At 31.8% G+C, this 14,141-nt stretch overlaps 1 protein-coding gene across 1 annotated transcript; it reads right to left on the bottom strand.

Annotated features, from left to right (window-relative positions):
- Nucleotides 1-1,066: 1,066 nt before the first annotated feature.
- Nucleotides 1,067-3,759, bottom strand: LOC136232670 (scarecrow-like protein 34). Its single transcript, XM_066021989.1, has one exon. The coding sequence runs from the start codon at nt 3,455-3,457 to the stop codon at nt 1,193-1,195; it is 2,265 nt and encodes a 754-aa protein (XP_065878061.1). The 5' UTR covers nt 3,458-3,759; the 3' UTR covers nt 1,067-1,192.
- Between the last annotated feature and the right edge of the window lie 10,382 nt (nt 3,760-14,141).

Below are 14,141 nucleotides of genomic sequence, written 5' to 3' on the forward strand. Positions count from 1 at the left end.
TGTAGTTGAGTTGAAAGAAGCCTAGCCTAGCCTAGCCAATCATGTCCAGAACCCAACATTCGAATTTTTTTTACCAGCATCTGTATCTTTTAACAGGCATACTTTCCTACCACGTTATCAATAATTAAGGCAAAACAAAATAAAAAAGATATAGGTAAACATGTTGAATGGTATAGTTACAAGAATTAAAGAAAGAAACGACTTTGAAGATATAATGGATGGTTGATTAAGCTCGATTCTTTCTCTTCGATGTTGCAGAAAATTGGTATGTTTCAAGTGTCAAAAACATGTCCCTTAATGGTGCCAATGTCCTCAATATGTATAGATAAAAGAAAGGGTTTCAATTGATTCAATTATAGTCTTGCAATAATTCTTTAATTAGGAATTCTTCCTTCATTAGGAAGAACATTTCTGTTGATTCCATGCTCAAGTTAAGTATGGAGAATAATTCTTTATTTCTCTTGTTATCCAAAAATGTCTGTTTTCACTCTCTTTTATGTGTATTAGCTCGACGAACTGAGATATAGCTAGTAAGTCATCCGTGCCTATTAACTTGATTCTCATTTTTTCTTCAATTCCATTTTAAGGGACTTCATCTATTTTTATGTCCGGAACACCTACCTAAATAAAGATAATTCTACCAATAAGTAATTAATAATCATAATAATAATAATGCATAAAACGAGCATTGTGAAAAGCATAAAACGAAAAATCTATTCAAACATAAAATTTACAGCTGATAAGGAAGGTGTGACAAAACAAGTATTTGCAACCCCATAAGTATCTAAATCAACATTCCAAAATACAAGTTAGACTCAGTTGTTTGCAAGTATCCTTCACTTTCATATCTGTTTCATAAAAGAAGTTCAAATTTCTTAAATTAAGATTATGTGGTCTAACTTTTATATGTTGTTCAACCTGCATTCATTTCACTTTCAGAGTTAGAGACTGATAATAGTCTTCTGATTAACATATAAATGCTTAATTTACTTACATACTACACCAATCCATAACATTCTTACTTTGTGAAACATTTTTGTTTAAATCATTCATTCTATTCAGGAAATAGCAGAAAATTAATATTCAAAACTTCATTGCTGACTTCAAATACATCATCAAACTAGTCTAGACTCTAGATTAACAACACAAAGGATATAACATCCATATGAGATGATGAAAGAAAGCACATCAATTATGCAGGCACCCAACAAGACGAAGCATATATAATTCGGCCCTTCCATCCCTGTAGCATCCATTGGTTGTCTTCATCTATTACAAAATCCTTGTGGTACCACATCTTCAACTTATCCCTACACTTCTCCATTACCGTCTCATCCAATGGGAGCTGCTTAAACCCTACTCTTATACTCCGTGATTGCCACTGCTTGTATGTTTCCGGCCTTTCTACCCTGTCTATGCCTTCACAAGCCACAACATTTATGGCTTCTCTTCCATAAAACTCTCTCTCAAACATCATCCTTTCCGGATCTTCCCGAGGCAATATAGAATCAAACATATCAAACAGTGACGAGAAGTGGAAAAGTGCCTCCCTAAACCGTGTCACGAAGAATGGAGCGTTGTAGGATCCGTTTCTGATACAATGCACAAAAATATTAGGATTTATCTTCCTGATTAAATCAAGCATTTCATCCCTTGGACAATTTGCTCCTGCTGTCTCATCAAGTAGGTTCTTAAATCGAACCATACAATTCACAGCAACCACCTCATCCTTTTTAATCTTGAGGTCCTCAATTGGGATGCTTCCCCAGTTACTAGAAGCAATAGGATTGTACTCAAAGGGAACGTTAAAGCGCTCACAATACCTTGCCAAGCGACGTCCTGTCTCCATAATTCTTTCTGCTGGCCTGAAACCGCGTTGGGGAAGCTCTATCCCTGTAATCCGTAGCTTTGGAGGGCTTTTAGATTGCATGGAAAGAAGCTGGATAAGAATTGGCCATTGGAAACCATACATGACACCGAAATCTATGATGTGAAGAGTTGTTGCATTTTGAGCAGCATTCAAAATCATTTTATTTGCATAGAGAATGGAGAGCTTCTTAAATGGGCAGGCATAAAGATGAGTTTTGTATGCTTTCAACATATCAGCAGCACTCAACCGCTTTGAGATAAGATAAGTATGAAAGTCTGGCAATTCAGTGTTGCTGCCAGCCAAACGTGCCTCAAGTCCATTGGCAAAGTAATGAGCTAGCCTCTGAGAACCATCCCCCGAAGGAGAAGAGTGCTTCCTAATCTGCTTCAGCAGCTCATTAGCAGTCCTGAAGTCATTTCCAGAGACAGCTTGAGCACAAAGAATCAAAAGGCTCCTTAAGTCTACTGTTTCCTTCTTCTTCCTCTCCTGCTTTCTCACACGAGTTATTCCACTGTTTGATCCATTGGATTTCTCATCTGGCTTGTTTTTCCCCTCCTGCTTCACTTCAGGAGTAGAGTAGCATTGTCCGCCTTTCAGCCCAGGCCAAAGTAAAACTTTATCAAACATTTCCGAAATTTCATTCTCCTCCACATACACAACTGACTGCTTGCTACTCCTCTCTTGTTCTAAATCCGAATCCGCTCTTTCATGATTCTTTCTACCCCTTGAGCCATTAGGAAAATTCACCTTCTCAATCTTTTCATCCTTGACAGCCAACAATCGAGCATCCTCATTTCGGCTGGAGACGAAGTCATTGCTTTCTAAATCAATGACTAGTTGAGTAGGTTTAGGAAGGAATTTACTAGCTTCCTCTAAACCTCTCTGAAATAGCAATACAGAATTTGTATCAGTAAACACATTCTGCACCATCTCCCCTACACCGATATCAGGGAGACCATTTGAGTAATTCACCGAAATTTGGGAATCAGGATGCAGATTATTGGAGTGGAAATGGTAGTCATAGGGAGTGGCAGTTTGCAAAGAGACCGGACTAAGTTCTGGTACATCAAAAATGTATTCAGGGTCAAGAAAATCACTACTAGTTCCTGAATTATTGGTATCAGGACTTTGATAATTGAGATAAGGGTGGGATGAGGGATGTTGATCATGAACAGTAAGAACATCAAATAAAGACTGTTCAGTGGCTTGAAGAGCCATGGGATCATAAAACATGTGGGGTTTGTCTTCCATATTTTCTTCCATAAGCATGTCGGTAATGTATTTGAGAACAGGATCTGAGGATTCTCTGTCAGTGTCATTAGATGGAGATGGAGAGGGAGAGGGAGAGGGAGAGGGAGAGGAAGAATCTCCTTCCTGAGTCCAGGCAGGTGAAGTTTCAAGAAAAGACTCATTTTCTGGATTGAAGGTATAAGAATAGGAGAGACCCAAATCATTTAGAGGAGGATCAAAAGGAAGATTGATGAAATTGAGATCAAATTGGTTATCTGGGAATTGATGGAAGTTAGGAAAGTTGGTGAATTCATCAGTAGTAGCAGAATCAGCAAGTCCTGTGTATTTAGGATCCATAAATATCTAACAAAACACACCTAGCTACAATTTATGAGAAAATGAATCAAAAGACCATAAACTTGATTTTCCCAGCAACAGAAACAGAAGCAAATATGTATGAAAAGAAAGAAGAAAGGCGGTACCTTGGTGGGGATTTGGATTGGAAGAAGGAGATGAGGTGAGTGTGAAGCATATGCAAAAGGTTAAGCCTTTGTATTAATATCATAAGGATTCTTCTAGGAAGGTAGGGTGGGAGAAAGCAATCTAATTCTAATTTGTATTTTGTCAAGTCAGAATACCGGCTGCTGCTACATGTAAAACTAGTATATGTTTTGTTTTGTTGCTCATATTCAATAATTAACTTCTTATCATCATTTTCCCATTTATAACTCAATTTTCTCTTCCATTATGCTTCGCTCAATTTGTAAGATATCAACTTATCTCTCTTATAAAAATCAGTAGTTTATATGTGAAATTTAAACTAATTTGGCAAATTCTTAAAAAAAAATACAACACAAATTTTAACCAAGTTTGCTACAAACCTATTTATAAACATTAATTTGTTTATAAATTTACAATTGAATTTGCTCACATGCTATCAAAACAAGTTTCGTCGCAATTCGGAACTGTATTCAAACTCGTCCGGTTTATAAATCAAACCAAAATACGGTCGAACTTTTTAAAGCCGGATTGCTCATGTTAAAAAGTAAAAATAGTTACTGGAAAGTTGTACCGTTTTAAGAATTTCTCCAAATTCAAATCTCAATTTAACTGGGCAAGGCAAAACAAAATGTATTAATTTAAATAATTTTCATGTGATGGTGCAATTCAAAAGCGCACAAGTAATGGTTCAAACCATCCACGACGACTTCTGGAATGTCGCTTTAGGAGGAACCTTATCCTTTTCTATTTTAATGTTTTTGTTCCATAAATTCAAAGGTCAAACTAGTGAATCCTCTTTCTCACAAATACTTGACAAGAAAGTTTTCCCTACCAAAACTCCAACTCTATCACTACCATGAATTTACTATTTTATTTTATTTTTATTTTTGTAAAAAGGTTAGAGGTGCAAAAACATATCTACATCTCAGAATCCAACCATTAACCAAAAATCAGCCTTTACCATTCTACCAGATCAGACCTACAATTTAAACTATAGAAAAATTTCTCCTTTAAAAAAACAATACAAAGATTTACATGAAAATAATTTTACATATCTACTTATAAAAAAATCAAACAGCACCAAGAAATATTTCCATATAAGAATATTACAATAGTCGTTTCAGTTACTGAACTTACCACCTTTTAGGGCTTGATTGGATGAAGGGTATGGCAGGGTAAATAAAAGAAGGGTAAAGAATGATAGGGAAATGTAGGAAAAGGTAAAAAAATGGAAAGAAATGGTCATTTCCAACCCTTCAAAACCCACCGAATTGGAGAGTTAGAAAATTGGATAGAATTTCTTAAAAAAAAAAAACCCTTCAAAATCCCTCCATTACCCTACCCTTCTAATTTTTTTTTTTTTTTTTTTGTGGTCCAAACATGAGTTTGTTAAAACCATTACTAACCCTTCCCCCTCTCAAACAAGGGTTCCTATTAACCCTTACTAACTCTTCCCTTATTAACCCCTCTAACCCCCATCCAATCAATCCCTTAGGCTTACTAATTGTTAATATACAGTATACTAGTCGAAAACTCGTGCAATGCACGGGATATGAAACTTTTATATAATTTAGATAAATAAATAAATTGACATATTTATTTTTAAGTAATTTTATATCATGTTATGAAAAAAATTTATATTATGTATATTTGAAATTAATTATTGATAATTCAAATTAAATTAATTTTGAAAATAATTGATTAATTTTTTTATGGAATTTTAATTAAAGGTGGATGATTTATTTATTTTTACAAAATTCAATGATTTGTACTTTTTAGTAATTTTAATACATTTTCATATTTTTTATAACTGGAATTCTGTGAAACAATAATAATAAAATAGAAAATTAATTAAGAAATGTATTAGAATATAATGAAAAACCAAAAATTGAATTAAACTATAATTAAAATTAAATATTATATTTATGATACAAAAGAATTGCAATCTATGTTAAACAAAAATTGAATTAAACTACAATTAAAATTAAATATTATATCTACGATACAAAAGAATTACAATCTATGTTAAAATGGAAGCAACATCAATATATTATGCTATAAACTATTACAATCAATGTTTTTCTAATGTTGCACATGAAGAAACTTTATCAATTCAATATGTTACACATAAAAAAAATAAAGTTTATAAGAATTAGTCACAAAATCATCTTGATGATAATCATTTTGCTTGATGGAATTTCATGATCACCAAGTATTCGAATTCAATTTTTCATTTTGCTACAGTAACCAATATATCCAATTGAAACAGCTTAAGGTGATGATTTCTCTTATTTTCATCTCGTATCTCATCAAAACATTCAATCAATTTATTTTTCATTCTTTCACTGTATAAAATATTCGTCACGTTCGCAGATATCACTTATTTGACTTCATTAATGTATTATTGAATTTCGTAAGCAAGAAAAACAAATAAAAGAATAGAAAACAAAAATGAAGGGATAAAAAAGATAATTAGGAGAGACTATCTTCCTCTCGTTTTTTTTTTTCGAAAATAAGAAAGAATATCAAGATATAAGCATATAAAGAGGAGAGTGGAAATATTTTTTGACCATTAATTAAAATTTTCTATTTTTTCATAGTGAACAATTAAGTTCATAAATTAATTTTAGTTAAATAGAATTAAATTACAATTGTAATCATTTAGTACAAAAAAAAAACGTTTTATAATTAATATGTGAAATTAATTCTATTAATTAGAATTATTATGCTGAATATTTGAGAATTTGAATAGATTCAAATAATAATATTTTTAATTAATATTTTCCAACAACTTTTCCTATGATCATGTTTCATTTTCAACTGTTAAAAACTCTTGAAATACTAACAATTTTGTACAAACCACAATATAATAGTTAAAAACTATATAAGCCAATGTTGTAAAAGCAATTATCTTAATATCCCATAATTAATGTATATTTTTAGGATTTTGAACATCAAAATTTATTTTTATTTACCTTCATTTTGAATTCGCACCTAGCATAATCCAAATTCTTTAAGAATAAAGATCTTATCAAGTGTATTAAACGCTTACAATCTCTTTGCCTAGAGAACTAAAAAAAATAACTTCTTGATAATAATAATAATAATATACCATAATTTGTAATTGAAATAAACTTCATTGTAAGTATAATATTTCAAGACCTTTTTAATATTTTACTCAATATGTCTCTAATTTCAATGAACAACTATTCTGTGAAACTTTATATCTATTTGTACCAAAATAGATAAAAAAAAATACAATCCATATCAGTTAGATAAACTCAAACTAAAAAAATAAATGGATTTCAACAGGTTCCGAATTAGAAAAATCAATCTAACTTCAATTAAAGCTAAAAATTGAGTTCATATAAAGCCGAAAATCTAAATTTTAGTTAGAGTTAACAATCGAAACGGTAACACTTAGCAACATATACTAAAAAAGAATGCAAATATACGAAATCTTTATTTTAGTCATTTTGGAAAAAAAAAAACAAATAAAAAAAGAAAACATGGAAAAGGTAGCGAGAGGTATGGAACCTGGATAACAACAGAAATTGAATTTCATCTCTGAAAAATGAAACTATAACAACTATTGTTTAATAAAAATAAAATAACAACACAATTGAGAATAAAAATAACTACAACATATGAAAAAAAATCGAATAATTACCTTGAGAAATATAAGAATTTCTTGTAATTTTTGACACTTTTGTGTTTTCCGATTTTAGTTGTCCATGCATCTTCTATTTCTATTGGATTTCTTCAATTAGAGATATCAGTTTGAAAAAAAGACAAATAAAAAAGAAAACATTGATAAGGTAGCGAAAGGTATAGAACCTGGATTACAGCAGAAATGAACATGAAAGATGAAACTATAATAACTATTGTTTAATAAAAAACAACAGCACAATTGAGAACAAAAGAACTACACCATATGAAAAAAAAAATCGAATAACTACCTTCAAAAATATAAGACTATCTATCATGACCAATGAATATAATGGTGGAATACTATCTATCATGCTTTATATAGAAGTTTATTTGTAACTTTTGGATTTCCTTTGCTCTGTGGTTTTTCATCTTCATGTAACTCTTACTTTCTTTTATTATTTAATTAATGGGTTAATAATTGTTTAATATATTATAAATATAAATATGCTATTTTTAATTAATTAAATCTTCTTATTTTGATTTTATACTACATTGACAACTTATCAAAAAAGGTCTCTAAAACACTTCTCCTCATTTCTTTCTGCTTCCGCTATTATATATAGTATAGATATCCAACTAATACTATAAATATAAATGCTCAGAAGAAAAAAATTCTTTGATTATGAATTTCTTAATTAATTGTCCAATGACCAAGAGAATTTAAGGATTTATATTCTAAAATTATATGAAGACGTAGTTATATACGTGTAAATGTTTATTTATTTTTGTCCTGGCAATATTCTTCATGTTTGTTAATTTATAGCGCTATGTGCGTAATATGCATGTATTATATTGTACTAGATCTAGATACGAATTACATGATTTTTATATTCTATTATATCCACTTAATAGTTTTTATAAATGTTATATGCTAATTTTAATTAAATAACAAAAAAAAAATCACATTGACAAAAATATACTATGAATAAATAATTTAATTTATTCAGATAGTTTTATTATTATCCTACTATCAACACAAAACTGAGTAATTACTTTTTACATAGTATCAAGATCATAATCATGTAACAATATCCAAACCTGAGATATAATATTTGAATTCTTAAATAGTAAATATTAACGAAAGTATACTGTGGTGGAAAAAGCAAATTGTTGCTTGAGTGGGCTTATTTCAGAGGGTCTCTTTTACCTTTCATAATTATTGTTTGAGAACGATCATCTCCTGCTTGTGGATCGTCTTAGGAACATCCATCTCCTTTTACATGGCCACCAAACTGTGACTAAACCTCTGAGATACTTCATCCGCTAAAAGCTGGTATTGGGGATCCACCCACTGATTAACTTTCTGATCGTTATTTCGATGAATCTCCGACTGAACTCGACTGGATATAGCCATGATCGAATAATCTAAATAATAGCGGAGAATTCTTTTCCACGCTCACCGCATCATTGATAACTGGTAACCTGATTCTGCTTACGTGTCCAAAGCACCTTAGTAATATGATGTCGTTGATAACCTACAAAATAGTAATGTAGGTCAGACGAGGCCGGAGTTCGTCGAACCCGCTTTGATGCCTAAGTCAGTTTATGCTTAGAACTGCATTGAAGAGTATGAACTAGTTTAGAGATAATAGTTAACGTACCATATCTTGTGTCAATACCTGTCTATTTATAGGAGTTTTTAGGTTAAAGGAGTCCTTATGAGTTTAGGATTCTGTATCCTTGAAGGATTCCTAATCTTAGGAGAAATCCTTTATTTTGTAGGATTCTAGAAAATTCCTTGTAATTGGAGGTCGCAACTCCGCTCATTGTATTTGGGCCGCTATCATTGTATTTGGGTCGTTATCTCATGCACATGTCTTTTAAATTTAGAGAGGACGGAAATGACGTCACCACGTGATGTCATTTTGCATGATATCAGATGTCCCCCATTTCTTTAGCTTTTATACATTCTTTTCATGATTTATTTTGTAAAAGTTGCTTCACAAGAGGACCTTTTCGTGCTTTATCCCTTTGACTCATGTCTTTGAAACCCTTATAATTCTGGCTTTTTTCGGACTTTGGTTTTTGCTGATGTGTCACCCATTAACTTGGTCTAAAAGTCTCATGCGTTTTGCGGCTCATTTATGAAGATGTCTCCTTCAATTATGAGAGTCTTTCCACTTGCCTTTAGAGTCTTTTCGCTTCCCTTGCAACCTCTTTAGATATCTTTCTTCTTCCTTTTCTCCTCATTATTCACTTATTCTTTCTGTCATGACCAAATAATCTGAATAATAGCGGAGAATCCTTTCTGCCGTTTTCCATATTCATAAACCTATAACCGAGCCAGCTCGCGAGTTTTGTCGTGCTCAAATTCGGATCATTTACTAATCGAGCTTCTAAATCGTGGCGGCTCGTTTATAAATCCAACCGAATTGAGCCGAGCTTTTATCGAACCGACCACTGAGTTGCTCAAGAACAGTGTCTCATTTACAGCCCTAGTTCCAAGTTGTCCAAAACCTTTAAAATATCTTATTAGATTGTAATTAGAAAGTCTAAATCAATAAAAAAAAATCTTATTTTCCAATAATTAGGGTCCGTTTGGTTTACCTGTTATTTTCTGTTTGAAAAAAAATTGTTTTTTCAAAAAGTAGAGATTCCCTATTTTTGTAAAAATCTACTTTTTTCATGTATAAAAGTCAAATACGAATTCTCTAACCAAACACCTAAAATTCTCATTTTTAAAAGAAAAAGGTAAGCAAGAGATGAAAATGGAGTAAACAGACACCTTTTAGTGACACAGATAGCAACTGTAATTTTCATCGCTAAAAGATAAACACGCGGGTTTTAATACTCTTGTTTCTCAATTACCGCAATTCAATTTGATTTAATGATAAATTAGTTTTTAATTGAAATGAATTAACCTAAAGTAAGTTGTTGGATAATGAATTAACCTATCAAATTAATTAGAATTGCAACTAAAATTCTAGATTTGAAATAAAGTTGTAGAAAAGAGTAATGAGACGGTGATAAATCATTTATAAAATAATGTGGTGAGATCTAGAAATTAGAAGTGCAATTATTATTTAAAGATAAAAACAAGGATAAGCAATGGTCCCTCCCTCTTGGGTTATGGCCAGAAATCAGCCCAATCTGTAATCTTCCATTGACTAGGAGTAGGAGTAGGAGCTCCACTAATTAATTAAAAAAAACCATACCATAATGACGTATCAAATAGATTGGACTAAAAATAAAAAAGATACAAAAGTAAGTATTTTTGTTTTCTTTTCAATTTTCAAAAAAGGCAGCAACTTGTGAGTGCTAAATAATAAAAGGAGTCAAATGTTTCTTTTCAATCTAATTATTATATTACATACATTGAACTATGCCTACCTTTGTGAATGTGTAAACATCAATGACTTCATTTAGCCTATCAAATTACTTCTCTTTTCATTAATTTAATTAGGGTACGTTTGGTTCACAAGGGGTAAGCGAAAAGGAATCAAGAAAGGGAAACTAAAGGAAAGGAATGGAATAACCATTAATTCTCCTATGTGTTTGGATATATTTAGGAATGGAAATGAGGTAAAGAGAATCCAATTCCCTAGAGAGCATGGGGTAATGGCTTAACCTAAAGTGGGGTAATGGCTTAACCTAAAGTGGGTAAAGGGAATGGTTTTTTTTTTTTGTAAACAAACAAGAACAAAGGGAATGAAACCCTCATATTCTCATTCTCATTCCTAAAGACCCCAAACCAAACGGCCCGTTAATGTACACGCTACTTCAATTCTACACTCCACTAAACTTTTCCCAAAGACATGAAATTGTAATAACTTTTGAAACTTCATAGACCTCATTATTTATTATATATACCACAAAATATGTCTATGTTGTTTCAAATTTAATATCAAACCGATAAAAATATGTATTAAATTATTAAAATGAATTAATTTTCTAGAATTCTAATTTCCATGCTAAAATTATATTTTTTCTATATACTCTCAACAATTTGATAAACCTAAAAGGTTATGTTAGCGAAAATATCGTCGAACTAATTTCGTATAGAAAGAAAAAATCTTTTATCGATATTTAAAAAAAAAAAAGATTTCTGTATGTATAAAGGATGTATAAAGGAAAAGCGAGCGCAGACCTATGAATAGGATAGTATCCACGGGACCTAAATTATCAACAGGTTCTCTCCGAGCTATCTATCTCTAATTCATTTACTTTACTTACGAAGCCAGTGTGAATCAAGCAGACCCGGGCTCGCCCCAACATGGTTCTCTGTACAACATTGTCATGAGTGCTTTGGGTGCGAGCATACTAAAAAAGTTAATTCTCAATCAATGTTGACGATTATGTTTATGGATTATACATACGAAAACTTAAAATCTAATCGAAACGATTGACGAGAAATGCAATGATTAAAAAAGTCTCTATTGGGTTCTTAGCGTTGATATAGAAGCTTTGCTAGATAATTTTGTAGCTATTACAAGTTAAGTAAACGAAATTTAAATGTTATTGACACGGAGATTTGGGGGTAAATTTCACTCATAGTATACAACCTTTACCCTAAATCACACTTTGATGTACAACCTTCAATTTGTCTCACTAATATATATGAACTTATAGGTGACCTCCCACTATAGTGTACAGCAGGTAAAAATGACCGGTCAACTCAAAGTCAACGTGCCACGTCAGCCTTTTTTTTATCATTTTCATTAATAAAAGTGGGACCCTTAAATTATAAAAAAATTTAATTTTATGTATTTCTTTTTTTTACCCTTATCCCTCCATCCCTTCGTCTTCTTCCTTCGTCCTCTTCCCCTCTATTTTGTTCTCTCTCCAAATTTATTTCTCTCTCTCTCTAACCTCTCTTTAAGTATGTGAGAGCCTATTTGAAGAGCTAGTCTTTAAAATGCAAAGTTTCTGACCTGTAATACCAAAACAACACAATATTTCTCATTAATTGAGGTAATAATTTTTTTTTATGAGACCATGAATTTTTTTATCAAACGAATAAAAATGTGTTTGCTGGAGGAAGAAAGATTTTAGTTTCTGAAATTGGGTTTCAGAGATGAACTTTGTACAAGAAAGATCTAGGCTAGTAACCACCCATTAGACATTGAATTACAAATCTAGTGGTTGTAAATTCATAAATCCATTTCTTCACTTTTTTTTATTATTTTTTCTTTCAGGGTATCAAAAAAACTGCAACTTTCTTCTTCTCTATTGAATACTAATAGAAACGGTATCTGGGTATGATCGGAGATAACGGCGAAGGCAACTAATTACCATGAGAAGAAGACGTGGCGGCTTCGGTGAAAGTCTAAACCAGTGTTGAGTTTAATAAATATTCGTCTGAGAAGACCGTCTGCTAAACTGGACTAAGAAGCAAGAGGCATTTCCATCGAATTTGATTCTTAATCATAACTATTTTTTAAAATCTTAATTTAAATTTCAGTAAACCCAAATATATATATATATAAATATATATGAGATGTGATTTGTACCCCCAAGCTGTTGTGCATCCCTTAAATGATTTGCAGAATAAGTCTTGGGAGAATCTATAAAAAATTTGGAGTGTTGATTAAGAGGGAAAAGAGGAAGAGAGAGTTTTAACTTTTGCGAAGAAGATAAAGAAGAAATGAAAAAATTAAGAGATAGGGAGACTTTGTGTGTTTGGAAGGTTGATATTTGGATTTGAAAGTAAAGCAAACCCAGATGGGGAAAGAGGATGAAGATAGATAGAAATTTACTCAAGATTGAAGCTGTTAGTGCTGTGTTCACAAATTTAGCTTTAGGCATTAATATTACCAGAGAGAGAAGGAGAGAAGAAAATAAGGGTATATATGTAATTTTATATAATGGGTCAACTTTTGACTTTTTGACCGGTCAAACGACTGATGTGGCGCGTTGACTTCGAGTTGACCGGTCATTTTTACCTGCTATACATCATAGTGAGAGGTCACCTATAAGTTCATATATATTAGTGTGACAAATTGAAGGTTGTACACCAAAATGTGATTTAGGGTAAAAATTATACACCATAAGTGAAATTTACCCGGAGATTTAGTGAAAGAAATCCATTTTATTAATATAAAGTACTATGAGTACAAAGGCTAACTGAAAGCAAGTAATTGCAATTGAAATTGAATATATACAAAATATAGCTAGATAAATTCGAGAATTAAATATAAATAAATCAGTATCCAATATAGAAACAGAAATGAAATAGCAATAACAATATTAAAATTGAAATGAAAAGGACAAACTTGTAGCCAAAAATTGGTTATTTTGACGAGGCCTTGAGTTGCGATCTACTTCAGATCCATGAGCAACACGAGTAAATTGAGCGCTCGGTGAAAAGCAAGGTTGACTTTGTTTGCGAGTTTTGGGTTTGATCGAACAAAAATATAAAGAGTGAGTTCATTTGGCCAGATTTGGGATGACTCATAAATGCATTTTCGGACACGGATTGAGGTGAAACGAAAGCCTAAAATAAAATTTAGGATGTTACGAACAAGTGTGTATAAGAATCAATGTTAGAAACAGACTACAAGGGGTTGGAAACGTCAAAATATAATCGTTGGGTAGAATATATAAAATTAATTGGGATTTAAAGAATGGCTTGTAAAACGAGTTTTCGGACACAGATTAAGACAAAACGAAAGCCTAAAATGAAATTCAAGATGTTAGGAATAAGTTTGTGAAAAAATTCAGGACTAAAACGGTGTTGAGCCAATATGCAAATATAATTATGGTTCAAAGAATTACTTGTAAAATGAGTTTTCAGACACAAATTAAAGCAAAACAAAAGCCTAAATGATATTTAGGATGCTAGGAACGAGTGTGCGTAAGAATTGAGGATAAACCTAGACTGTAAGGGGTT

This window comes from Euphorbia lathyris, chromosome 6 (assembly GCF_963576675.1).
Source record: "Euphorbia lathyris chromosome 6, ddEupLath1.1, whole genome shotgun sequence".
Taxonomy (NCBI): domain Eukaryota; kingdom Viridiplantae; phylum Streptophyta; class Magnoliopsida; order Malpighiales; family Euphorbiaceae; genus Euphorbia; species Euphorbia lathyris.